A 24,414-nucleotide genomic window follows, 5' to 3' on the forward strand; every position below is an offset into this window, starting at 1 on the left:
TTAACCTGGATATGAGTTCCATTGAATTTACTATTAAGGATTGTACTGTAAATGGTTTGGCTTTGCATTTGGAAATAGTCTTTGGGTGCCTGTTCTGTGGCCGAAGTTAGTTCAGTTTGGGACCTTCTAAATAGTGACTGGAATGTGCGTGGCTTAAAACTGTTTTATTTCAAGGAGATTTTAGGGTGGAAGCCTGTGGCTTGTCCGTTTCCCCCAAATCGCTAACAAACGTAAATAATTCCTCAAAGCAGGCTGAAAAGGCCTTAGATTGATGTGAGGTCTTGTATGGATTGGGTTTTCAGAATTCAGTAGAAAAACTATATTGATTTTGATCATTTTCTTAATTCAACTGAAGAAAGGGGGTATTTTCAATGGGTACAAGGAGGGCTGCTCTGTCTATCCAATCTTTATTGAATGCTGTTTTGCATATTATGCAACAGCAAACTTGAGTTTGCCACTAGGGGTCCTCTCAAAGAGCTGTGGCCGATCCTGGCTCTTTAATATATGTGCCTGTTTGATGCTTTCTCTCATGCGTGTTTGTCACACTTAAATATTTGTGTGTATGCTTAAAAAAATCCTAAGGTGTGTTAGATCCAAACCCAACACGCAAGCTGTCCTGTTACCCCAGCTTACTTATTACACCCCGGGAGAGTGCGGAGCTGAGTAATAAATGAACCCACTATCAGAGATCAAACAACACAAAACAAAGCCTTTGCAAAGGGGACCCAATACTTACAAGCCAAAGCAGGTGAGCATGGGAACCGCGTTTATTGATAGATGGGGGTTTATATAGGCTTACCCCGAAGTTTACAGTATCATGTTCACGTCATAAAACATAAAGAAACAATTGCTAACTGCCATAGCTTTAGGACATATGTGAGAAACAAAAGGGGTACAGGAGAAGAACAAAGTGGAAACATTGCACTGTCAACTTGTCTACATATTTCACATGTCCTTGAGATAAGCACTATGCAGGAACGGACAAAGGCGTATGGGAAGAGGAGGTTCAGTTGCAACCGGGCGCCCTCTAACTCAAACACAGACATGGTATCATTATGTCTTGCATATCAAAAGGGAGGGATACAACTCGAGAGCTATGAGGGACAATAAAGCAGTCTTTAAACACAGACATTTCTGTGTGAAACATTTTGACAGCAATAAGCAAAGCCATAAGCATATATACGATATGAAATGCATAGTAGGGGAGTCTCCAGCGTAATCCGGCTTTTATTATATGAGCCACTGGAACGTCGGTAAGGGTCAGGTCACAAGGAAATAAATCTACGTTTTATACCGAAAGTCAGATAAATGCCACTTTGGTTCTATTTCTCATGAAGCCTAAGCTGGTTTAGGTAAGACCAGTGAATTATAGTTTTATTAACACTGGGGTTTCAATTTAAACACAACACTGGCACTGGGGGTTTCAATTCAAACACAACAGGTGTAAACCTTAACACATTATGTGCAAAGAAGCCCTATGGGGATTCCTGGAAACTTTGTCATAAGCTAGAGTGGCAAATCTTTCTTGGCCCAAGGGCTGCATGTCCTCCTAGGCAATCCTTGAAAGACCATATGCTAGTGACGGGTAGCTTCAGGGGCAAAAGGGGGCAGAACAATTAATATAAATTTTATCTTTGTACTGTAGGCTAGCTTCTACACATTGGTGCACCCTTCTCTATCCTCCATCCAGGCAAGTTAGCAGGTCGTTTATCGGAGTTTAAGGACCCCTTCCAACCAAGCAAAAACACTCAGGGAAGGTATGAAATAGAGTTGATGAGGAGAGGGTGTGTGGCTGAGACAGAGTCCTGAGGGCCACATAGCTCTGTCTAGGGTTGCATTTGGCCCCTGGCTTTGAGGTTCCCCATTCCTGACATGCAACATGAAAGTTAGGGCTGGGCTATTGCCTGGACCAGACAGGAAATCTTGTGTTGAATTTGAAATTGAAATGGAAGAATAAGCTGTAGCTACTTTCCCACATATGGTGTCTCCTAAAGGAAGCAAAGCAGTCATGAGAATTGTAGGTCTCAAAGGAACTTGTCATGTGATTTCATAGTTTGAGTCATGTGTCTTGGGAGCGCCAAGCTGATTTTCTCAGCTGATGAACAACCATATATTTTATCGCTGAAGCAAAAGCTAAGCTATTTCCTGTGGATAATGTAGAAGGAACAGTAGCAAATGGCTCCTTGAGTTATAATTTAATTTAAATGCTCAGACTAGTTTTTGACAAAACCAGTCAGACCTGCAAGAGTTCTTGATGCAGTGTTACATACACTTTAATAAGTGCCACATAAGAATAATTTAATATTATATGCAGAGAGCGTTAATAACATGAAGAATGTTATTGCTTTAGTATAGTGATATTGTAAAACATATGGCTGGAAACTGAGCTTTTGATTGCAGAACACAATTCTCAGGTGTATCTGCCTGCCCAAAGTTAAGTTAGTAGCATAAAATGCCTTGCTGCTTTTGCTCATCCTAGATCAGGGAAGAGACTGCATTGAATAATTTGGAAAAAGCGAGACATAAACATCAAGACAACTCTAAGTTAGAAAAAACTGCCCTTCCTGGTGTAACTACTTGGGGTCAGTGATTTCAAAATTCTATTAACTGCAACAGAGAATAGAAATTTCATCTTAGAATAAGCTTCTCTGATTCTGTCGCAATTCCTGTTTATAGGACATCTTAAGATATTTTATTGGTCCCCATCATGTGAATTGGGTACGCATACTTAAGCTAGCTTTTTATCCCTATTAACAAGCAAAAGCATAGTTTTCTGGGAGACCCAGTTTCGGTTTTGAGAGTGTAGTTATGTACTAAATTCCTATTCCTGCCTTCTTTGTTACACTGACAATATATGGTTGAGTAAAATAGATGCTAAATATTTCTCTCCTAGACCCAGATATGTAGTTAGAACTGGACTTTTGACTCTTCGACTTTGTAACTCAAGCATGTGCCCTGTCCCTCTGAGCTACAGAGCTTCTAGTTATCTTTCATTTTTTAAAAAAGCCATGTCATCTGATTTCCTAATAATAAGCCAATATACTAGTACACTAAATTATCTCTGTATTTGAGACTTCACACCACTAGTAAACATATATTTGTGTTTTAAACAAAGAAACTGAAGCTAAAAGGAAAATACTAAGGCTCATTTTGGTTGACTGCAATCATTTATTACTGTTTTCATGTGTATTGCTGTAGGGAAGTTTGAAGGGTGTTAGGTCAGGAGGTTGGTAAAAAGTCCTACTTGGCCCAGGTCTCCCATTAGTATTGTGTAAAATGAACAGTGATGTGAGACAGAATTTTTTCCATGGAAACTTTCCAACAACAAAAGCATTTTTAGAAAATTATCCAGTGCTTTATATCCTCCTGTGAAATTTCCCAGTTCATTAGTGTTAATGAATGACTGCTAGTTGCAAATAATATTAGGCAAGTTTGATTGTCAAAATGTTACTAAGTACAAGTAAAATAGGCATGCTAAATTAAATTGCTTTCTAGGGTAGATGTGGGGAATGTTTGGGCCTCCAGCTGTTGTGGAACTAGTATTCACAATGGCTGGGGATGATGGAAGTTGCAGTTCAGCAACACCTGGAGGGCCAAAGTTTCCCCACACTCGCTCTAGGCCGGGCATCAGAAAAATGCTTGGTTCAAAATGAAAAATTTCTGATGCAAATTAGCCTGATTTCCCAAAAAAATCCAATTCAAAATTTTCTGGAAAACCCACAATACTGAAAATGAGGGAACATCTATTGATGCAACTGGCAGCAGTGAGCCAGAATACGGGAACAAAATAGTCTTATTAACAAAAGTGCACTTGATTTGGACAGCACAATGGGTACATAGTCAACCGAAATAAAATTCAATGGTATCTCTTGTTATGTTAGCTACAGAGGATATCTTGTGTACCAAACATAATGAGCACCATCCAAAATCAGTAAGGTATGTCTCTGGTTCATAGGAAGCAATGGATCTTAAGAGTAATTATGTACTTGTCTGTTTACTTGACTCTGAGTGAAGCCTATTTATTGCAATGGGGTTTTGGATTGCCAATTTCTTTCTGGATTGATCTTGTGTATACTTGTTAGTGTGCTATTCAGCTGCTAGAGGAAACTGTCTTGCTTGCACAAGTACTTGCTTTGCACCAGAATCTCCTGCAGCTTTGGATAGTGATGTAATACAGAAACAAAAGATTTCATTCATTCATATCCCACCTTTCCTTCAAGGAGCTCAAGGTGGTGTACAAGGTTCTCCCCTCCCCATTTTATCATCACAACAACCCTGTGAGTTAGATTCGGCTGAGAGGCAGTGGCTAGCCCATGGTCACTCAGTAGGCTTTATGGTTGAGTGGGGTTTTGCACCCTGGTTTCCCAGGTCATAGTCCAACACCCTAACCACCACACCACACTGATATTTGGTACTTGGTACCCAGTCATGTAGGTCAGGCTTCTTTCTTGTGGAAATGGCGCATTGGCTGTGGTAACCTTTTCTTTCTTCACCCTGCCTGCTCAAATATTGGTGGGAGTTCAATTCCCCCATCTATATTATATTCTGCAACGTGCCTTAATTATCATTGTATTTGTGTGGAAGTTGTTCCTCAGTGCATGTTTTCACTGTATTATGATGCATAGGGATGCTTAGAAAGGGTATTTAATTTGGTTTCTTTGAGATCTATTCCATGAAAAACAGAAGGTCTGTTTGCCAGTGGTAAAATGAGATTGTTTGTTCTGTATTTACCTTTGCCCTGAGTGCTGTAAAACAGGAAAAACATTTTGATTTGAACGTTGTGGACTGTAACTGAGATGCTTCCCACTGAATGCCATTGTTGCCAAAGCTGGATTACTGTTGCATGCTCCTTACTTTGCTTTGCATGTACTTCTGGCTGCTTATTGGGTGATAGGTTTATCTTTAGTTATTCTTACTGTTTTGTTTCCGCTTGTAGCGGAAACAAATAAACTAGACTGCACCTTATTTGTGTTGTGCTTATGACAGTGTAATACTCTCTGACACTGATAATATAGCTGGTCTGGTAGCATTTAATGTTCAGTTGTTCAGGGAGTAAAGGGGAGTAAAAATGTTTGCAGTCTGGTTCTTGTGAATGAAGAGAATGTTGTTGGTTTTATATTTTTGTCATGGTTCCAAGACATAAGCTAGGGACAGGGAACCTAGTGGTAAGAGCCTAAGGAAAGATATAGAACTGGCGTTGAAGTGAGAAAGAGGAATCTGTAGGAAGAGTAAGTGGAGAATGAGACTAGGAGGAAGGAACTTGGTAGTAACATCACACCTATGAGCTCTGGGGAAAAGAGAAGGAAAGAGTTGTCCTAAGGAGGCTGTTCATGAGATGGAGCGGAGCAAAGCCAGCCTTGTCTGCTTTGGCTTGAAGAGCAGGTACCTGAGGAAACAAGGTATGATGGAGATACAATTCAGGTATCATGGAATCATTACCAAACCATGCTTTGGTGACCCTGAGACTTCCATGCTCCTCCCTTTCCTTAGGCTCCATCAGCTTCTTACTCCTCCCTTCCATGGTTTGAGATGACTGTAGCTTGCCATTGCATCCAGTTCAGACAGACTGTGGTTACTGCTAATCATAGATGCTTCCAAAGCTGGGATTGAGAGCATGGTTTGAAGTGGGTTTCATTCCATGGTTTAGAGGCAAACTGTTGGATTGCATTTCCAGATTGGGCATGAGAGCAGATCTGTGGTTTTGCTGTACACGTGACTACAAAAATGAGATTTTCATGTTAAAAAACAAAACAAAGCCCAACAACTTCATTGCAGAGGGTGGGAAGCCTGTGGCCCTCCAGAAGTTATTAAACCACAACTCCCATCAACTTCAGCCTGTATGGCCGATGGTCAGGGATGATGGGAGTTGTGGTCTAGCATAGGGGTTCCAAAACTGTGATCCATGGACCATCAGTGGTTCACGAGGTTCATTCAGATTGTCTGTGGTCTGTCTGTGTGAAGAACAGCAGGTGTAGTACATTAACAGTCATTCTGATTTTTAATTGTACTTTTAATGCTTCATTTATTCCTTTTATTGTATTTAATATTGTATTTTATGTAATTCAAATTGTAATACAGTAAAATACAATATGAGAAATAAAAGAAGCAAGAAAAAGACCAATGAAAATCATACACAGTGCATTACAATTGCTATAAGAGGCAGAAAAATAATTAAGAGGTCCACAGGTTTGGGAACTACTGATCCAGTGACATCTGGAGGGCCACAGATGCCCCATCCCTGGTATAGGGTCTTGACATAACATAGTACACTTCTGGGTTTCCTTCATGGTTTCTGTGTAATGTTTAAACCTTAACCTCTAAGGGCTGAGAAGAAGATTGTCACCCCAAGTTATGTCATCAGTTGCCCGCTGCAATTGGGGAGAGTTGTGAGACCCAGACTGTCCAGCTGTCTGGGTAAGGAGAAGCCCTAGAGATAAAAATGTCTGGCACTAGCTAGGCTTGTGATAGGTAGCATATGTCTGGGATGTTGACTATTTTCCCTCATGGCCACTGCTGGTGGCAGGTGTACACAAAGGACTTTTTGTGTATGATTGACCTTTTTAGATTGTACTGTTGTTGGGCAGAAAGGGGGAATGTAAATACTGGTATTGCATGACCATTATGTGATCTATTATGTTTCAGTGGTATTCTTTTGCTTCCATTTAACAAATGGATGTAACTCTGTGACCCAGATCTCCTGCTTCAACATGGGGGCGGGGTGGGGGGATTCCTATGTGTTACCTTTTTGGCTCATTCTTTATTATTGTTTTATGATTTGAATGTGCATTAATATCCACTGCAGCAAGAGGAACTATTACCAGTGGTTCTATACAAATATATCTTTGGTCTATATAGTCTACTGTGTTATGAGTGATTAACATCATGTGAGCTGTTCTTGACATTACAGCTGTTGGTGTTAGTGGCTTAAAGTGTTACAGTGAAATAGTGGAAGAAACAAAATAAAGATGTTTGCGTATTTCACTATTTCCAAGTTAAACATATAATTACAAAGTTAATAGTTTAATATGATTCACTAAGAGTGCACAGAGTTTGAAATTTCCGTGTTTAATAACTTAAACTAAAGTTCTGAGTCAAATTTACAGGCTGGTGGTAAACTTGGGATTTCTCAAGTAATTTGTATTGTTCAAAATGGGGGAAAAAGACTTAACAGAGATAATACTGCAGGAGGCATGGGGTTGACTGTGGAAGTCTGCTCAGTGAGGTTTACCTTGTGTGCAACTGTAAAATATAATTTCTATATACTGACGTGTGAGTGATATTTGACTCCACATGGCCTTAGTCCATGTGGAGATGGAGGATAAGTGTTGAAGTGTAACTCTAATAGAGCCACTATTTCTCATATTCTTGGTCATGTCCCTGGATTAAATGGTACTAGGTTTCAATCATAATGAAATAAACTTTTTTAAAAATAGGTTTTTATTTACCAGTGGACCCCACTAATCATCTTATTAGGATTTGTAAAAGGCACAGTATTATCAGAGGGTACAGTAACTCTGTAACCGCAGCATGACAGACTATTGAGCCACAAAGGGAAAAAAGATAAACCCACCCTCCCAAGCCAACTGGTGTTTGAGAGTCTGGGATATGACTTACTAAATTAATCTTACAAATATGTTAAATTATAGAAGGGAGACAGCAAAGTGAGATATTTATTGAAAAGTTGAGCCTTTTTATTAAATATTGGAATGACAAGAGTTTATGGTAACCATTCAGCCTTACTCCATTTTGTCATTGATTTAAGTGATGGTAAGACATCACTCTAAGAGTCGGAAACGACTCACACTATAAGTGTGGGAACACCTTTACCTTTACCTTTTTACCTTCTTATTAAAGATTAACTGTTTTAAGTTTAGCATGCTGTCTTGAAATAATTTTGGTACAATGTGTTCATCCGATTTAGTTGTTGCAAGACTTCACTCCGGTCAAGGAAACTTGTTAATGCTTATGGCCAAAGGCATTTGCAAAAAATGTAACAGATTCAAATATATATATACAGCAGATTGCATCTGCAAACACTGAAGATACTATGTATGTGACTTAACCCCAAGACTTTACTTGTGGTGTGGAACTTTTGGCCTGATTAGAGGCAAATCCTAGCCCCGTTCCCTGTTCCAGGGGCTCTTGGATGACACTGATTATCTCGATCCGTTTCAATCCGGTTTTAGGCCTGGGTTTGGTACCGAAACAGCCTTGGTCGCCCTGTATGATGACCTTTGCAGGGAGAGGGACAGGGGCAGTGTGACCCTGTTGATTCTCCTTGATCTCTCAGCTGCTTTCGATACCATCGACCATGGTATCCTTCTGGGAAGGCTCACGGAGTTGGGAGTTGGAGGTACTGCTTGGCAGTGGCTCCGCTCCTACTTGGTGGGTCGTCAACAGAAGATAGTGCTTGGGGAACACTGCTCGACACCCTGGACTCTCCATTGTGGAGTCCCACAGGGATCGGTACTGTCCCCCATGCTTTTTAACATCTATATGAAGCCGCTGGGTGCGGTCATCAGGAGTTTTGGAGTGCGTTGTCACCAGTACGCTGATGACACGCAACTTTATTTCTCCTTTTCATCTTCCTCAGGTGAGGCTGTTAACATACTAAAGCGTTGCCTGGCCACGATAATGGACTGGATGGGAGCTAACAGACTGAAGCTTAATCCAGACAAGACCGAGACGCGGTTAGTGAGTGCCTTCTCTGCCCAGATGGTGGATGTTCACCCTGTTCTGGATGGGGTTACACTCCCCTTGAAAGAACAGGTTCGTAGCTTGGGAGTTCTTTTTGACCCTTCCCTGTCTCTTGAAGCTCAGGTAGCCTCAGTGGCACGGAATGCTTTTTACCATCTTCGATTGGTAGCCCAGCTACATCCCTATCTGGACAGTGACGACCTCGCCTCAGTCGTTCATGCTCTGGTAACTTCTAGATTGGACTACTGCAATGCGCTCTACGTTGGGCTGCCCTTGAAGACAGTTCGGAAACTACAGTTAGTCCAGAATGCAGCGGCCAGATTGTTGACGCGGACCAGAAGGTCCGCTCATATAACACCTGTTCTGGCTCGTCTGCACTGGCTTCCTATTTGTTTCCGGGCTAAATTCAAGGTGCTGGTTTTGACCTATAAAGCCTTACACGGCATGGGACCGCAATACCTGGTGGAACGCCTCTCCCAATATGAACCTACCCGTACACTACGCTCAACATCTAAGGCCCTCCTCCGAGTACCATCCCATCGAGAAGCTCGGAGGGTGGTGACTAGAAATAGGGCCTTTTCGGTTGTGGCCCCCGAACTGTGGAATGGTCTCCCTGATGAGGTGCGCCTGGCGCCGACGCTGCTATCTTTTCGGCGCCAGGTGAAAACCTTTTTATATTCCCAGGCATTTTAATGTGTACTATTAATATTTATTGATGTATTTTGTTGCTGCTTTGATTTTTGTTTACGTCTGTTTGGTTTGATTCCATTGTATTATTGTATTTATATATTTTTTGATTGTTTTATTGTTATGTACACCGCCCAGAGAGCCCTTGGGCTTCGGGCGGTATATAAATTAAATTAATTAAATAAATAAATAAATATGACATTGGGCATGGAAAAGTTCAAAAATAATTCAAGCTGTAGCTGCAAAGGAAGACTCTTCCATTGTAGCCACAGCTTGACGTTTCAATCATCAGACATAGGATGTAGTGATTGACAGGTTGGTAGCCCCACCCACCTGCCAAAGTGGCCCACAGAAGGTTGGCAAGTTCTAGATACGTCACTGTGGTCAGAAGTGGTCCCCTACCCTTGTTTTATTTGTTTGCATTTACTTAGGTTGTATTATGTATGGTATATTATTATAAAAACTTTGTATATTTTTTCACTGTGGAAATAAGAAGCATCCTCGTTTTCATCATGCGGTGTAGTGAGGTGCCTATTCCAGCTCTTCATTATGATTTGCTTTTCCTTCCCTGTTGGCTGTCTTCAATAACAGTTTGATTCTGACAACTGGTTTGCATGTTAGAGAGGAGGGTGGAAAACAGAAGTGCAAGCCACTTTCTGTTTAGCTTTATTCTGTTTTTAACAATACTTGAACCATTTCCGAGCAGTGTGATTCTGATGACTGCTAACTGAGGTCAAAGGCACTTGTATATTCACTGACTTTATCAGCTTTCCTTAGTTTATAAGAATTGGCAAGCGTGATCTGGAGTCACAGCAACTTCCTTGTTGTGTGTCTTTTTGAAGGCTCTTGTACACAGGAAATGTCCTTGGTTGGGCTTGGAGGCTGTGCTGGTTTTCAGAGAACAGCTAATTTACATAAAAATGTCATGCTGATTTTAAAAATTGAGAAAATTATCCATGTTCTCTGTCCCTAAACCAACTTCTTTAAAAACAAATCAGTATTTCTTTGCTATGGTTCTGAGCTATCAACAACAGTTGCTATTAACTTGTATAACCTGGATGCTTGAGTTTTTAGTTGTTTTTAAAAGTTGAATCTCTTGATTGTTAGGATTGCATGAATCTCTGTATGCCACATATTTAAAAAGCAGCACTTTAGAACTGTTTGTTTTGGGGGGACCTAATATTGAACCTAGAAATAATTTTTGAAACATCTCTGTTTGAAAGTAGATAAGAACACATTGCTCTTGTATATAGCTCTTCAGAACATTAAAAAATGCTGCACATAAATATTCTCAGCCTGTAAGATGCCAGTATTATTCATCAGGGTCTGACATGGTGGGCTAACTTTTTTTCTTGTCAAGGGCTACATTCCCCTGCAGCTGTTGTGTGGGGGAGGGATACTGATGCTTGCTAGGACTGGAGCCAAAAGTGGGTTTAGAGCTTTCTATCTGAAGCATTCTCTCTCTCCCCCCCCCCGTCTGTGTGTGTGTCTGTGTGTGTGTAAAAAACCCCTGTCTCCCTTCCCTTCTTCCTTTGCACCTGAGTGAAGTTAGGCAAAGGATGGGTTACCCTGCTGTAAGGCCACCTTGTGAGTTGAGATTTGAGCCAAGAATTTCTGGGTCACAGCTTCCATCTTTACTCACTATACTACACCAGCTAATGTGCTGCCATTGATTTAAATTCTTTTTATGGGTAGTTTTAAGGCTTATTGTGGTCCAGTGCTACTTTGGACTTGCATAGTGTGCTACAGGTGAACAGTAGGGCTGGGGAAAACATCCTTTAAAATATTTACATCCCACTGTTCCACTTAAAAAGTACCAGAATTGCTTCCAAATGAAAAACACACACTATCAATCAAATATCAGTTAATGCAAATAAAAGGAATATTCTGAAAGGCATGTCTAAATAATTATTTTCCCATGTCACCTTAAAGAAAAAAAAAGGAAGGGGGAAGACGGATTTACCTAAGGAGTAAATTTCAAAGTCTACAGAAAAAGTCCTATCCCTGATCACTACACGTCTCAGATGTGCTCATTACATGGATTATGGGTAGCCATTTCCAATATGAAAAGGAGGAATATACATTTGTGAAGTTGCGGTCTGTAGATGGAGTATCAAAGGTCAGTCAAAGTAGGGGGTGGGAGAAGGTGATTAGTAGCCACATGCATCTTACCTTGTGCAAAATACACAGCCCTTTGGCTTGCTGAGCCATGACAACAGACAATGAATGCACTAAGTTAGGAAATTAAGAGCCACAGAGACTATGGCAGAGAAATAAGACTTCGTTTATCCTTGTTGCTCTAAGGAGGGGTGTGGAAAAATGAAATGAAATTATTGCTTGAGAAGGAGCAATTATCATTGTCACAAGGCACCAAAGCAGCACACATCCCCTGCATGCAAATTTTGCATTTCTCTGTATTCCTTGACCCATATTTGAATACTTTGTCATGTGCCTGTGATGCGCATGTTGGGACAATAATGATTAATGTATTCTCTTCTGCATATATTCTTCTTTGGCAAGAGATTGGTAGAAGATTGCTCTTGTGATTGTTCACAGAACATCACCTTGAGGCAATAGAACCCTTTGAAGCTAAGGCCTGCTTTTGTTCTTCTCAGGAAGAACTTCGAACGCCTCAAATGTTAAAGTTCACAGTGTTCAAGAACATGGATACATTGGTGGGGGGTGAGGAGGAAGAGAAGCTCTGTTTTAACCTGCTCTTGGTTTTAGTGTATGAAATTGTCTTTATTGTAATTTGGACTGTTTTTTATTTATGCATTTGTGAACCTGCCTTGAGTCTATTATGGTGTATACATTTTTAAAAGAATAAGACACTATTATAACGTGGTTGTGCAAAAATTGTTTTCACTGGATGGAGAACATCCTGTTATTTGTTTTGCCACCTGTGATATAGGAGGTAGAGGGGTATAGGAGGAAGACAAGCCCTGATACTTGACTAGGGACTGTTTGACTTTAGTGGGGTGTAAGTTGTGGTGGTCTAGTTCCACATAAGAGCTGCAGAACAAGCCCACAGCAGAGCTTCCTGTACTACTTGTTGCACACAGTTGGTATGAAGCAGGAAGTGTGAAAAGCAGAACTTGGGAAAAGAGCAATCTAGTGCAAGATTCTCTGCTTTTTTCAAGGTGTGGACACTACAGTCTTTGCACATCCCATGCTTTTGTATCTTCTTTGTGGACAAGTGAAGTATTTATGCAGGCTGTGCAGTTGGTTTGTGTAGCTTGTGGAATACTGTGCACCAAATGAGGTTCATAGACCTAAGTAACTCTGCTTGTGATGAATTGGGCCAATAGTATACGTGTGCATAATTGTGTGTCTGTATGTGTGCTTGCACACTCACTAGAAAGAAGTAAGGCTTTAATCTAATGAATGCAAATATTTTGCCTTAAAGTCATAATTACAAAAATGCTAGTACATCAAACAATTGTTTTGTTGGGAAAAATGTGAACTGTAATGTCCCAATAAATTTATCTTTTTTAAAAATCCATTTTTGTAATGGATTTTTGTAGTATGTTGTAGAGCTGTGCAACTATTTCTTTTAGGACAAGGGCTGAAAGGTCAGACAGGAGTGGGGCTGAGAAGAGACATTTACCATCAGTAACAAATGTCTAATGCAGAGGTAGACATTGGACTCTTGCTGCCATCAACTCCAGTGAATATGGCCAATGGTCAAGGATGATGGGAGTTGTAGTCCAATAGCATCTGGAGGGCACTACATTTGCTATCTCTGGTCTAATGGGAGAACCACTATTGAAAGCAAGCGGTCCTTTAGAGCGTTAATTAGTAGCTGGAGAACATGGTTTGGAACACTTTCAATATTCAGAAAGTTGAGAAGTGTGTGGCGGTTATTTGTAAACTATTGTGGAGGGCATGATAGAACTTATACAATTTAAGAATGGGGAAATGAAATTTTTATCCTAGAACTCTGGGCTGATTGGCAACATGCTTAAGTATTTGAAAGGAAATACATCACGTAATGCATTAACACATGGAATTTACTGCCATGAGATGTAGCAATGAAGGATGGGTCTATCAATTGCTATTGACCATGCTTGTCTGTGGTGTTTCCTTTTACTGGAAACAGTGTATCTTGGAGCACCAGCTGCTTGGAAGAAACGGGCATATTCATGTCCTGCTTAATGAATGTCCCAAGATGTCTGGTTGTCTGCTGTGGGGAATGGAATTATGGGCTTGGGTCTAACCTGGCTTTGTTCCTGTTAGAGTTGTGCTCAGTGTCAGCTCAGGCCCCATCTGCACCATACATTTAAAGCAGTATCATAGTATTCTAAACAGTTACGGCTGCCCACAATTCCCGGAATGGTTTAACAGTCAATCTTTCTTCCCAGAGAACTCTGGGACTTGTAGTTCTGTGAGGGGAATAGGGGTCTCCTGACAACTTGCAGCACCCTTCACAAACTACAGCTCCAAGATTCTTTAAGAGAAGCCATGGCTGTTTAAACTGGTATGATGCTGCTTTAAATGTATAGTGTAGATGGGGCCCTGTGGCTTATTTTAGAATGAAGAAGCTGGAACTAGCAGGCTCACTGGCCCCCAGAAGTCTGGCCTGTTAGACTTTCAAGAGAACAGTGTTGTGATCTAGACTTCTGCAGAGAGCTGAGGAGCCAGTAGTCAGGATGACCCAACAGAAAAGAGGCGCAGCCATTTAAACAAAGGCATTCTTGATTTCGAGGAGTACTTGACAGTATGTGACCAATCAATTTGACCACCATTCTAATTCTATGTAAAACAAGTTGTACCAAAGCGTGCTTCCCCCATGCCAGCAGCCAATCAGCAATGTTTCTTCATCTACTCAAGGCAACTGACCTGAACTATGTGCTTCTCCCCTTTTCAATGCAGGCCTTCTCTTTGAGCTTTCTTTGGGAAAATTTAAGAACGTCTTGCTGAATGAAACCAGTCCAGCTGAAGCGGTGTTGAGGAACATTGCCAGCAATGTAACTGTTGTTATCTTTCAGTTCCATACCCACCACAAGAATGTGACTATTTCCTTTGATAAGGTACCCCAAAATTTGCTTCTTAACATTAGTCTAGCCCTTGCAGGGTTTTAGCCACTCTACAAAATAAATCGCCATTGTACAACTTTGTAGCTGATTTGCAATAATGCAAGCCCTCTGCATGATACGGACATTTCCCCCCTTGGCATGAGGGGTGTAAGCCTTGGATTAACACATTTCCCCAGCTCTGCCTTCTTTGGTTGGAAACTAATGTATAACCTGGTCTAATACATGGCTCACTTGTATCTGAAATGTCCCTGTATAAACTGAAATAATGGACGCATTATGTGGACTGAGACTAGATAGCAGGTTCAGGGGGATCCCAGGCATACATGAACTCAGTATACTGTTGGGTCACATGTGACTTTCTGTCTTGGAGAAGAGGAGTAGAGACAGTGGATATAGGCATGTATGAACCCATTGTTTCACTTAAGCTGGGAAGAAAAATGTGTATGAACAGTACTGGAAGGAAGGAAGAAAACAAAAGAAGCGCTCCTGGAATGCAATAACTTTTCTGATTCCACTTACTTGTTCATTACACATATACATTTCCTTTCTTTCAGCTCAATGTGGTATAAGTTATGGTTCACAGATGGTCTCCCATCCAGGCAGATGAAACCTTGCTGTAACAAAAGTCTTTAGACCATCTCCTGAGAGCATGGTACCCCATCTCCTTCATGGTTGGCTCTTCCAGAATTGCAGTCTGCCTTGGTTTGAAATGTTCGCTTTGGATGCCTTGGACAGATTGCCATCTCCTCCAAAGTTTTACAGTCGGTGTAAATGAAGCTAACATGAATAACTTGAAGGCTTAACTTGCTAACAGGAAGACTTGGAACTTCATCTAGGGTCTATGGTGGTTTGAAAAGAAGATTGAAGAGAGAGGGAGACAATAGAGGGGTAGAGAGTAGGAACTACAGGGAAGGAAAGATGTCCTGCTCTCTGGCTAGGACAGTCTTTCTAGCAGAAACTGCCACATTGTCCGCACCCCCTCCTCCCACTTTACCAGGGGTGGCTAGCATGGAAACTGCACCTCGCCTGGCAGGCTGCAGGAAGTGGCCCACAAGCCCCTGGAGCTTTTTCTCCTGATGTCTGGTAGAAATCAGGAGATTTGGAAAAACCCTCTGCCCTGTTCCTTAGAGAGCAATGTCTAAGGAACAAGGAAGGGGGATTTTTTTATCTCTTGATCTTGGTTTTAAGTTCTTCAACCTGTACTTTAGAGTTGAAGAGTAAAAGGCAATGTTCTCCCCACCGCTGCTCCAATGCTGGGGTAGGGATGGCTTTGTAAGAACTCTCATCCTGCCTTGGGAGGGTTGGAGAGAGTTATGTGTGTGAGCGAGAGTGTGTTGTGTGTGGTGTGTGCATGCCTATGCGTTGGCCACACCTACCACTGGCATGTGGCCTTTGGGGAAATAGCTGACCCTCAGGCTAAAAAGAGTTAGTGAGCCACCCCTGTTCTGCACCATGAGGAAAACTCTTCAACTCTAATTAAGGTTGTTTGACTTTTGACTATACCTTTTCATCAAAAGATGACATTATAGTGCACACCCTGTATGTTAAATTAAAAATGGTTCTTACCAACCCCACCTTTACAATAAAACTTGCTCTCAATGCCAACAAATGTTCTATCCAGGAAATCATAAAGGCAAAGCTTGGAATTCAGGCATACAAACAGGCTTCCAACTTCAGTCCCAAAATTTCCCTGAAGCTGTGTTTGCAGAAATCCCAACATCCTTGTTTGTCTAGGTGTGTGTAGAAAATGCAGTCGCTATTTCAATTTAGTAATTGTTCTTAAAATGGATAGGCAGACCCTACTCCAGAAACCATATACATACGAATGAGCATGCACAAAAATAAATTTATCATGTTGCCATTTTTGGAGGTACACATTAATCTTGTCTGTTTTCAGAAGCCTTCCACCAACAACTCAGGAACTGGAGAAGACAAAGGGCTGGTTTCTATCCTTCAACCTCAACAGACTGTGTGTACCTGGTACTTGCAAGCTGTGGATACTAATCATCTGTTGAGCACAGCAGTTTCTTTCCCTTATGCTGAAAGAGGTAACTCTTATTGTTCCTGCCGTCAGTTGAAATGATCCATAGTATTCCATAAGTTTATCCTGTATATTGCACATAAAATATTATTATACATTTAGCACCTTCTAGCTTACCTACAATAGAGTGAAGATTTGGGAAATCAAGCTGAGATGCAAGAAGTCATCAGTCTTATTCCTTATTCATCCCATGTAAAAATTCTTCTGAGCTGCGTTCCTTTACCCCTCTTTCTGAACTGCTAAATTTCCTGGCTTGTGGCTAGCTGTTCCACCACCTTCAGCTTTCCAAAAACCTCCTGCAGACTTGCAGGGCGCTACACTTTCTACCTTGTTTCACTTAGGCTTGGGACTCTCTGTCAGAATCACTTTCTCAGCCCACTTCAAAGTATGTTTTAGCCTTCAATTTTGAAGGAGCCATGGCTTGGCACATCTGTAATGCAAAACGGGGTGTGTGTGTGCGTGCGTGCGTGCATTAGGCTGGTTCTCAGTTTGATTTTACTGGCTGAATAACAACGCTGCATGCCATTGGAGCCTGTTAACAGAATCAGTGAACATAAGGTAGCTCCTTGTTTTAACAAGCGGTTAAATATGTTGCACTCCTTTTGGCCCGTCTGTCTAGATCCAATCCCTGGAGGCTGCAATCTGGAATTTGACTTGGACATCGACCCCAATATTTATTTAGAATATAACATGGCTGAGACACGTATTAAGTTTGCCCCAGCGAATCTAGGATGCATGAGGTATGTGTAGCTGGGCCTTGCTGTTATATGAGGGCTATATGGGTTAATAGATCTGTACACATCTGAACAAAGTTGTTTTAGGTGAACCTTTGTCAGAATCATCAGACAAATTTGCTTTTTACATTCTGAAAGAAGAGGAGGAAATTATGGTGTTTTCAGAGTAGCCATGTTTATCCAAAGGATAGGCAGTATGTAGTGTACGATTATTCTTATCCTTCAGTCATATAGTTGCTGTTGTCATGGGGGGGGATGTAACCTTTTAACCCTCACACTTGCAAAAATGTTTAACCTTTTCTGCTTCTGCCTTTAAACCATGGAGCAATTTGAATAAGGTTCAGACATGCAGTTTTAACATGTAATGTTATTTAATTATGTATAGTTTTAACTACTGTTGATTTTACTTAGATTTTTATAAATTTGCTTTTAAGGTTCAATTTTACCAATATTTTTAATGACATTTTATATTCTATGTAATATTCTATTATATTCTATGTAAACAGCTTGAAGGCTATGGACAATTAAGTGGCTTATAAATTCTGTTAAATAAGCTTGTAGAAATATTCACACATCCCAAAATTAAAATTTGTATTTAGCAGTCAAGGCTTTTTAAAGAAAAATGGCAGCGGTCGTAGCTCTGCAATCCAGGGGAGGCTTAGTAGCAACCCACTAGTTGAAGACATTGTTAATAATGGGTCCGGGTCCCGACCCATAGGGAGGCCCGGAGGGTGGTGACAAGATCAAGGGCCTTCTCAGTGGTGGCCCCCGAACTATAGAATAGTCTCCCTGAGGAGGTGCGCTTGGCGCCGACCCTATCATCCTTTCGGTGCCAAGTTAAAACCTTTCTCTTCTCCGAGGCATTTTAATTTTTTGTTAATGATGGTAATGTTTGTAATTTGATCTTAGTTATGCAGTTTTTAGATCGTGAAATTTGATTTTAGATTGTGATGCTTTTGTATTTTCCTATATTTTATTGTATTTATGTTCACCGCCCAGAGAGCTATTGCTAGTCGGGCGGTATATAAGTTTTAAAAATAAATAAATAAATATTTGGAACAGATAGGAAGAGAGAAGGCCCAATTTAACATTTATTAAGTCATTATTTCCCAATTAATTTACTGTGTCTTATTTGAGTTTGGCTTTATGTCTGTGATTGTGGGCAACAATAAGATATATAGTTCTACAGTGTATAGGAGGGAAACAGTAACTGGTATTACAAACTCTGCATTGAAGCAAAGTGTGAAAACCAGCTGAGTAATTCAGATATTCTCCCTGCAATCTTCCAGGGGGACAAGCCCACCTTTGTGTGATTCTGTGGCTAGTTGGGACTCCAGGTGGAGATTGACTTATGACATCTATCAGTATTTCTTACCGGAGAATGACTTGTCTGAAGCATCATTTGTGAGCCACATGAGAAAGATGTCTGAGGTGCAAAATATCAGAGCTCATGGCGTTAAAGTAAGTTGTACTGTTTTGAAGTATGAGTTAATAGTGCTTTTGGCATCCTGCAGTATGAAACTCTTTCAGTCAGTTTCCATTGAAGATTTCTTGAAATCTTTCGTAGCTTGTGTTCAAGGTGACTTGCTTCAGTGGGAGTCTACACTTCTTGCATTAGATAGTTTTGTGTTTACTGTATGGCATCAGTATGTCTTGTTAGTCATCTTAGGAGACTCTTCTGTCAAAACGTGGGTTACTCTCTGTGGTAGTGAGTGCTAGTCCAGCTCAGAGTAGACCCATTGAAGTTAATAGACATGACTAACTTAGGTCCATTCATTTTAATGGCTCTACTGTGAGTAGGACTTAGCTGAATAATTCAGTTGAATATTTCAACAATTCAGTGTGCTGAGAGGCAACCTAATGCTTGGACCTAAAACTTGAGGGAGAGCCAGTGTGGCGTAGTGGTTAAGGTGTTGGACTACAACCTGGGAGACCAGGGTTTGAATCCCCACACAGCCATGAAACTCACTGGGTGACCTTGGGCCAGTCACTGCCTCTCAGCCTCATGAAAACCCTATTCATAGGGTCTCCATAAGTCAGAATTGACTTGAAGGCAGTACACTTACTTTTTAAACTTGAGGTGTGGAAAAAGGCAGGTAGAGGGTTGTGCGTATAACCCCTTTTTCTTTGATTCCCACAGATGATGACTTTAACAAGCCAAGACAAAACTGACTTGCGCTTTGCCTCGCTCCCTGGACAAGGAGTGATCTACAATGTGATAGTGGAGGATCCACTATGGAACACCTCAGCTGCATATGTGCCTGTTCATACATATGCATGTAGCCTCTCAGCCTTGGTGGATAACTGCTCCTCTCTCAGTAAGTCAGCTGAATGTGCAATGTCATATACATAAGGGGACATGGTGGTCAAGAAGATATTTATGTTTTGCAGGTCATTGGGAGAAGGGGTGATGCCACTTTGAACTCCTCCTGAAATGAGATTCTGGGTCATAGAGTTGGGAGTCCAAAAAGGCTTGGTTCTTAGACTACGGAATTGGCATGGTTACTGCTTCTGTGTTGTGCTGTTTCAGTAAAATTAGAATTGGCAGTGGGGAGGGACATACAGGATGGTCCAACACCGTAGTTCAAGCTTGTAAATAACCACTTGCCCATTGGTTAACCTGGGGGTGATTGGCTGAAGATGGAAATGACTGGAATAGAAATGTAAACTGTTTCTTGAACAGTGATCCAGCATATGGCATAATATGGCCTAGTTTATATGGTAATGGACCCTAGACTGTGTGTCATAAAATCTCTTCCTTCAAGAGGTGTCTACAGTTTAGGGAGAAGAAAGGAAACCTGTGGGTAGTGAAAATAGGAATTGATTGCCTATGTTGAATGGAACAATTAGGTTTTTATTGTTATTGTTATTATAAAGAAATTTATTTTAGGAAGTAGCAGCTGGGAATTCTGGAGGAAGGATGCTAATGTAGTTACAATACTGTTTTTTTAATTTGCAGGGATCAGAAGGGTGTGTAGTGTTCATTGGTGGTGGGCCTCTAACTTTGTTCAAACAATTTGATAATGGTAGAAGGATGACTTGACATGGCCTCCATATCATGGAGAAAAGCCTATTAAAATTGTTCTATGCATAGATCATTGTAGGCTGAAGTTGCTTCTTAAATCCTTCCTTAGGGGAAAGTTGCATTGTGGACCTCTGTTTTATGGCTTTTCTTGAAATGCTCTATTCTTTCCTTCTATAGAAAGACTCTCCACTAAAATATTTTTCACTGCACTTGCTGTCCTTGGCCTCTTCATCTGTTTTCTTGGACACAGATTCTGGAAAACAGGTATGGGTTAGGGAGAGTGTGTGTCTAACAGTGACTTGGTTCCCAATGCAGTTGAATTTGCCCTGTTATTATTTAGATTTATTAGTCGCTTGTACCCCGAAGGTCTCCAGGGAACTGACAATAATGTTAACAACACAAACAAATATATCATACTATAAAAACAAAACAGTAACCCACCCCCCATACAGCCACAGGAGACTTTGGCAACATACTAATAACAAACAACGTTATCTCAGTCTATCCCATGCCTGGGGAAAATGTATGTTTTTATTTGGCACTGAAAATCTGTCAGTGAAGGCGCGAGGTAGACCTCACTGGGGAGCATATTCCACAGATGCGGAGCCACAACTGAAAAGGCCCTATCCCTTGTCACCATCCTGCAAGCCTCCTTCAAAGAAGGGACCCGGAGAAGGGCCTCAGAAAAAGATCTAAAGGTCTGGGTAGGTTTATATCGGGACAGCACAAATACAGGGCAAATGGGACAAACGAGCTAAGCGGAAGGCACATCAAACAAATCCTCATCGCAACCATCTTCCATCTGGAAATCTATCTCCTCACTGTGGGAGGCTGTGTGGATCCAGAATTGGCCTCCACAGTCACTTATGGACCCACTGTTAAAGACCTTATCTTGGAAGACAACCTTACTTGGCCACGAGTGATTGCCAGTGAATGAAATGAATGAATATCGGGAGAGGCATTCCTTTATAGGTCAAAACTAGCACTTTGAATTTGGCTTGAAAGCGTACAGGCAACCAGTGTAATTCTGATCCTATGGGTTAGCTTAATTGATGAGCTCCATTAAAAAACTTTAGAACGCTATGCCTCAAAATATGAACAGTTTTAGTTTGTCCCCTAAATTAAAACTGGAAGCATACTTAAATTATGGTGTCCCTGCATCAGGAATGATTGCATGTTCAGTTACAAACCAATGTTGAGGGGAATTGGTGCATTGGAAAAAGCACTGAAATCCTGTAGTTACAGGAATAAATCAGTGTTGCATTATGGCTACTGCTAGTTTCATTGACTCAAAATGTGACCCTGAAAAGAGGCATCCTGTTCACAGGCTCATTCAAGAACATAGCAGTGGGTTTTATTAGTTTCTTGAATTCTAACATTTTCCCTATGGAAGTAAATAGATGCCATTGCTGTTAAGATTACTTGTCCAGGTTGTGGGATGGTGACCTTGTCAGAGCTCTTTTCAAAAGCAAATGGATTATCTTACTATTTGAAATTGCATCCCAACATACCCACCCCAGGAAATGCTGATTGTAATAAATATTTTTAACTTTCCCCCCTTTAGATTTATTCTTTATGGGCTTCATCTTCATGGCGTTCTTTTTCTTCATAACCATTACTAGAACATCTACTCTCGGTTACGATGGTAAGCAGAGACAAGTATGGATTTCTTTAGACCCTGGAAATGTTTGTTTGGAGACCAGTATTAGAACATAGGTGCTCTTGATAATAATAGCTGGCCAGCTTGGTACTGTGTAACTTTCTGGTATGACTAACACTTGCGCTTCATTCCTGAATTACGAAACACTGACAAAGGAACACTTCTCTGGTAGTACCGAAAGGTCGAGAACAGACTCCTTGCTTGAGCTCTGTGTCCAAATTGTAATGTGGCTAAGATTTAAGGAGGCATTAAAAGATGGCCTTTTTTGTTTTTGCACAAGATGCTGCTAGCATATGTGATACAAGAAAGCAAAGTTCACATTGTATCCTGTGATTTCTCATCATTTCTTTCAGTTAATGTTTGAAATTCTAGGACTGAGTCCATGAGCCACAAACAGGGGCTGTGCATATGCCCTTCAGCCCCACAGCACCACAGAAAAAGCATGGCATGTGCAGAACTTTTTTCCTGAATATCTTGGCTCTTGCTTTAAAAATAACAAGTTTCTCACCCTTCTTGTTGCGAAGATATGTCTGAAAGATATGTGTGAAATCAAAGTTACTTAGATGGCTGCTTTGCTGATGATTCACTGTCCTGCATAACTCTGTCCTTTGTCATGACAAGCAAAACAAAAATAAATTCTGGAAAGTAAATACTGCAGAATAAACTAGGCAGAAATGTACAACTGTACTTAATTTGCATATTTTAGTAGGAGAATTCTGCTTTATTGGTACAGAGTGTAACATTTAGTTCTAGCTATTTATTCCAAGGAGCCCAGTTGCCCCCCAGCTGGCAGTTGCGGACAAGGAAGGGGCTGGCTTGTGCTCCTGTGGCAAGCTGAGCAGGCCCTAGCCAGGTGGGGAGGACTAGCCTCAAAGGGAGGCAATGGTAAACCCCCTCTGAATACCGCTTACCATGAAATCCCTATTCATAGGGTAGCCATAAGTCGGGATCAACTTGAAGGCAGTCCATTTTCATTTCATTTATTCCATAACTACTTGTAGTTTTCTCATTAGTACAGGAAAAAAAAGAAGATGCATTTTCCTAGACAATGATGGGATTCACCTGAAATTTTCAATTGGATATAAAAGATTTCAAAGAGGATTTTGACACTACCATTATAAAGAATGGTCAATCTCTAGCCAGAGTAGTGTATCTGCTACCCTAACACAATTCATTCATAATTTCCAATGCATTGTAGGTGCCGATTCCCCATAATTGGTCCTGCGCTGTTCTGGTTATTCAGAATGTTACTTGGACAGTATGGGGTCCAGCCAGTATTGGTTAATCAGCAATCCTTTTGTTTCATTTTTAGAAAACCAGGGTGGATGAGTTCAACTTGCAGCAAAAGTCATCTTGATTAGCAGAACAAAGTCTTGCAGCACCTTAAAGAGCTAGACCATAAAACATATGCCACAATTTGGGGAAGGGACATAGCTCAGTGGTATGCAGAAGATCCCAGGTTCAGAGCCTGGCATCTCCCGGTAGGGCTGAGAGAGACTCCTGCCTGACACCCCAGAGAGCTGCTGCCAGTCATTGTAGACAGTACTGAGCTAGATGAACCAATGGTCTGACTTGGAACATAAGAAGCTGCCTTGTACCAATAATTAATGTGTTAGTTTTTGCAAAGTTCTGCAACAATCTTTGTTTGCTGCAACAGACTAATGTGGCTACCTTTCTGGGAATGTATTGGTATGGAATTTTTAAACACCAGATTGAAATACTAAAGTGCAATTTCACAAGAGTGGACAATGTTGGAGAAATGAACCCAATTTTTCCTGTTTTTCTCCTTCTCTCTCTCTCTCTCTCTCTTCCCCCCCCCCCGGTTATCCCAGTCAATCTTGGTCTTGCAGCAATAGCTGGAGTTATTGGAGGGCTCCTCTTGGTAGCTTACTGGTGGCGATTTGGCTTTGTGATCCTCTGTATGTTGATTGTGGGGCTAGTGCTGGGCTTCCTTGTCACATCTACGATTTTCTTCACTCCATTAGGTATGTCACATACTTGTGATTCCTGTGATTTCTTGAGTCTGCACAGAAATGTGAATATCCTTTGTTACTTTATGAAGCTTTGTGTTTGGAATACTCTTACTGTCTTTTGATTTCCAGTAATATAGGTCTCAAGAGAAGGGCACTACCAGTTGCCCTGTTGAGAGCAAAAGTATTGTAGCATTAAAATGGAGAGTGTTGTCTATTTGATTTCTATGTATTTCAAAAATTTATATGTTATCTTTTAGGGCAAAATCTTCCCAAGATGGCTTACATGAAAATGATCTTATATACTAATATCATATAGATAGAACTGCTATATAAAAATAAACTGCACTCTAAAATATTCTGTATTTCTTACAATTGACTTGCATACAAATTTATGTGAATGCTCACATTTTATACATGATTTTTGTAAATGCTACAAATCTTGGGTAAGTTATGTAATGTAGAGAATGCAGACACACTTCAGCAAATGCTTTATCAAGCATCCACTTGGAAGAAAGTATATAGCCAACACTCCACAATTAGTTTGCTCCTCAGCCGTCCCTT

The 24,414-nt window shown here is 40.8% G+C and overlaps 2 protein-coding genes across 2 annotated transcripts in view; one reads left to right on the forward strand and one right to left on the reverse strand.

Moving 5' to 3' along the window:
- The window catches only part of TM7SF3 (transmembrane 7 superfamily member 3), a 30,048-nt gene that overhangs the window by 442 nt on the left and 5,192 nt on the right, over positions 1 to 24,414 (forward strand). The window contains exons 2-9 of the mRNA XM_061582212.1: positions 14,257 to 14,414; positions 16,318 to 16,468; positions 17,081 to 17,201; positions 18,485 to 18,656; positions 19,336 to 19,513; positions 20,398 to 20,484; positions 21,785 to 21,865; positions 23,713 to 23,865. Coding sequence (XP_061438196.1) covers positions 14,257 to 14,414; positions 16,318 to 16,468; positions 17,081 to 17,201; positions 18,485 to 18,656; positions 19,336 to 19,513; positions 20,398 to 20,484; positions 21,785 to 21,865; positions 23,713 to 23,865 — 1,101 coding nt within the window. The remainder of the gene's footprint in view (positions 1 to 14,256; positions 14,415 to 16,317; positions 16,469 to 17,080; positions 17,202 to 18,484; positions 18,657 to 19,335; positions 19,514 to 20,397; positions 20,485 to 21,784; positions 21,866 to 23,712; positions 23,866 to 24,414) is intronic.
- Positions 22,598 to 24,414, reverse strand: part of FGFR1OP2 (FGFR1 oncogene partner 2) — a 30,136-nt gene continuing 28,319 nt past the window's right edge. The window contains exon 6 of the mRNA XM_061582217.1: positions 22,598 to 23,903. Coding sequence (XP_061438201.1) covers positions 23,871 to 23,903 — 33 coding nt within the window. The 3' untranslated portion in view covers positions 22,598 to 23,870. The remainder of the gene's footprint in view (positions 23,904 to 24,414) is intronic.

Source organism: Rhineura floridana, chromosome 8, assembly GCF_030035675.1.
Source record: "Rhineura floridana isolate rRhiFlo1 chromosome 8, rRhiFlo1.hap2, whole genome shotgun sequence".
Classification (NCBI taxonomy): domain Eukaryota; kingdom Metazoa; phylum Chordata; class Lepidosauria; order Squamata; family Rhineuridae; genus Rhineura; species Rhineura floridana.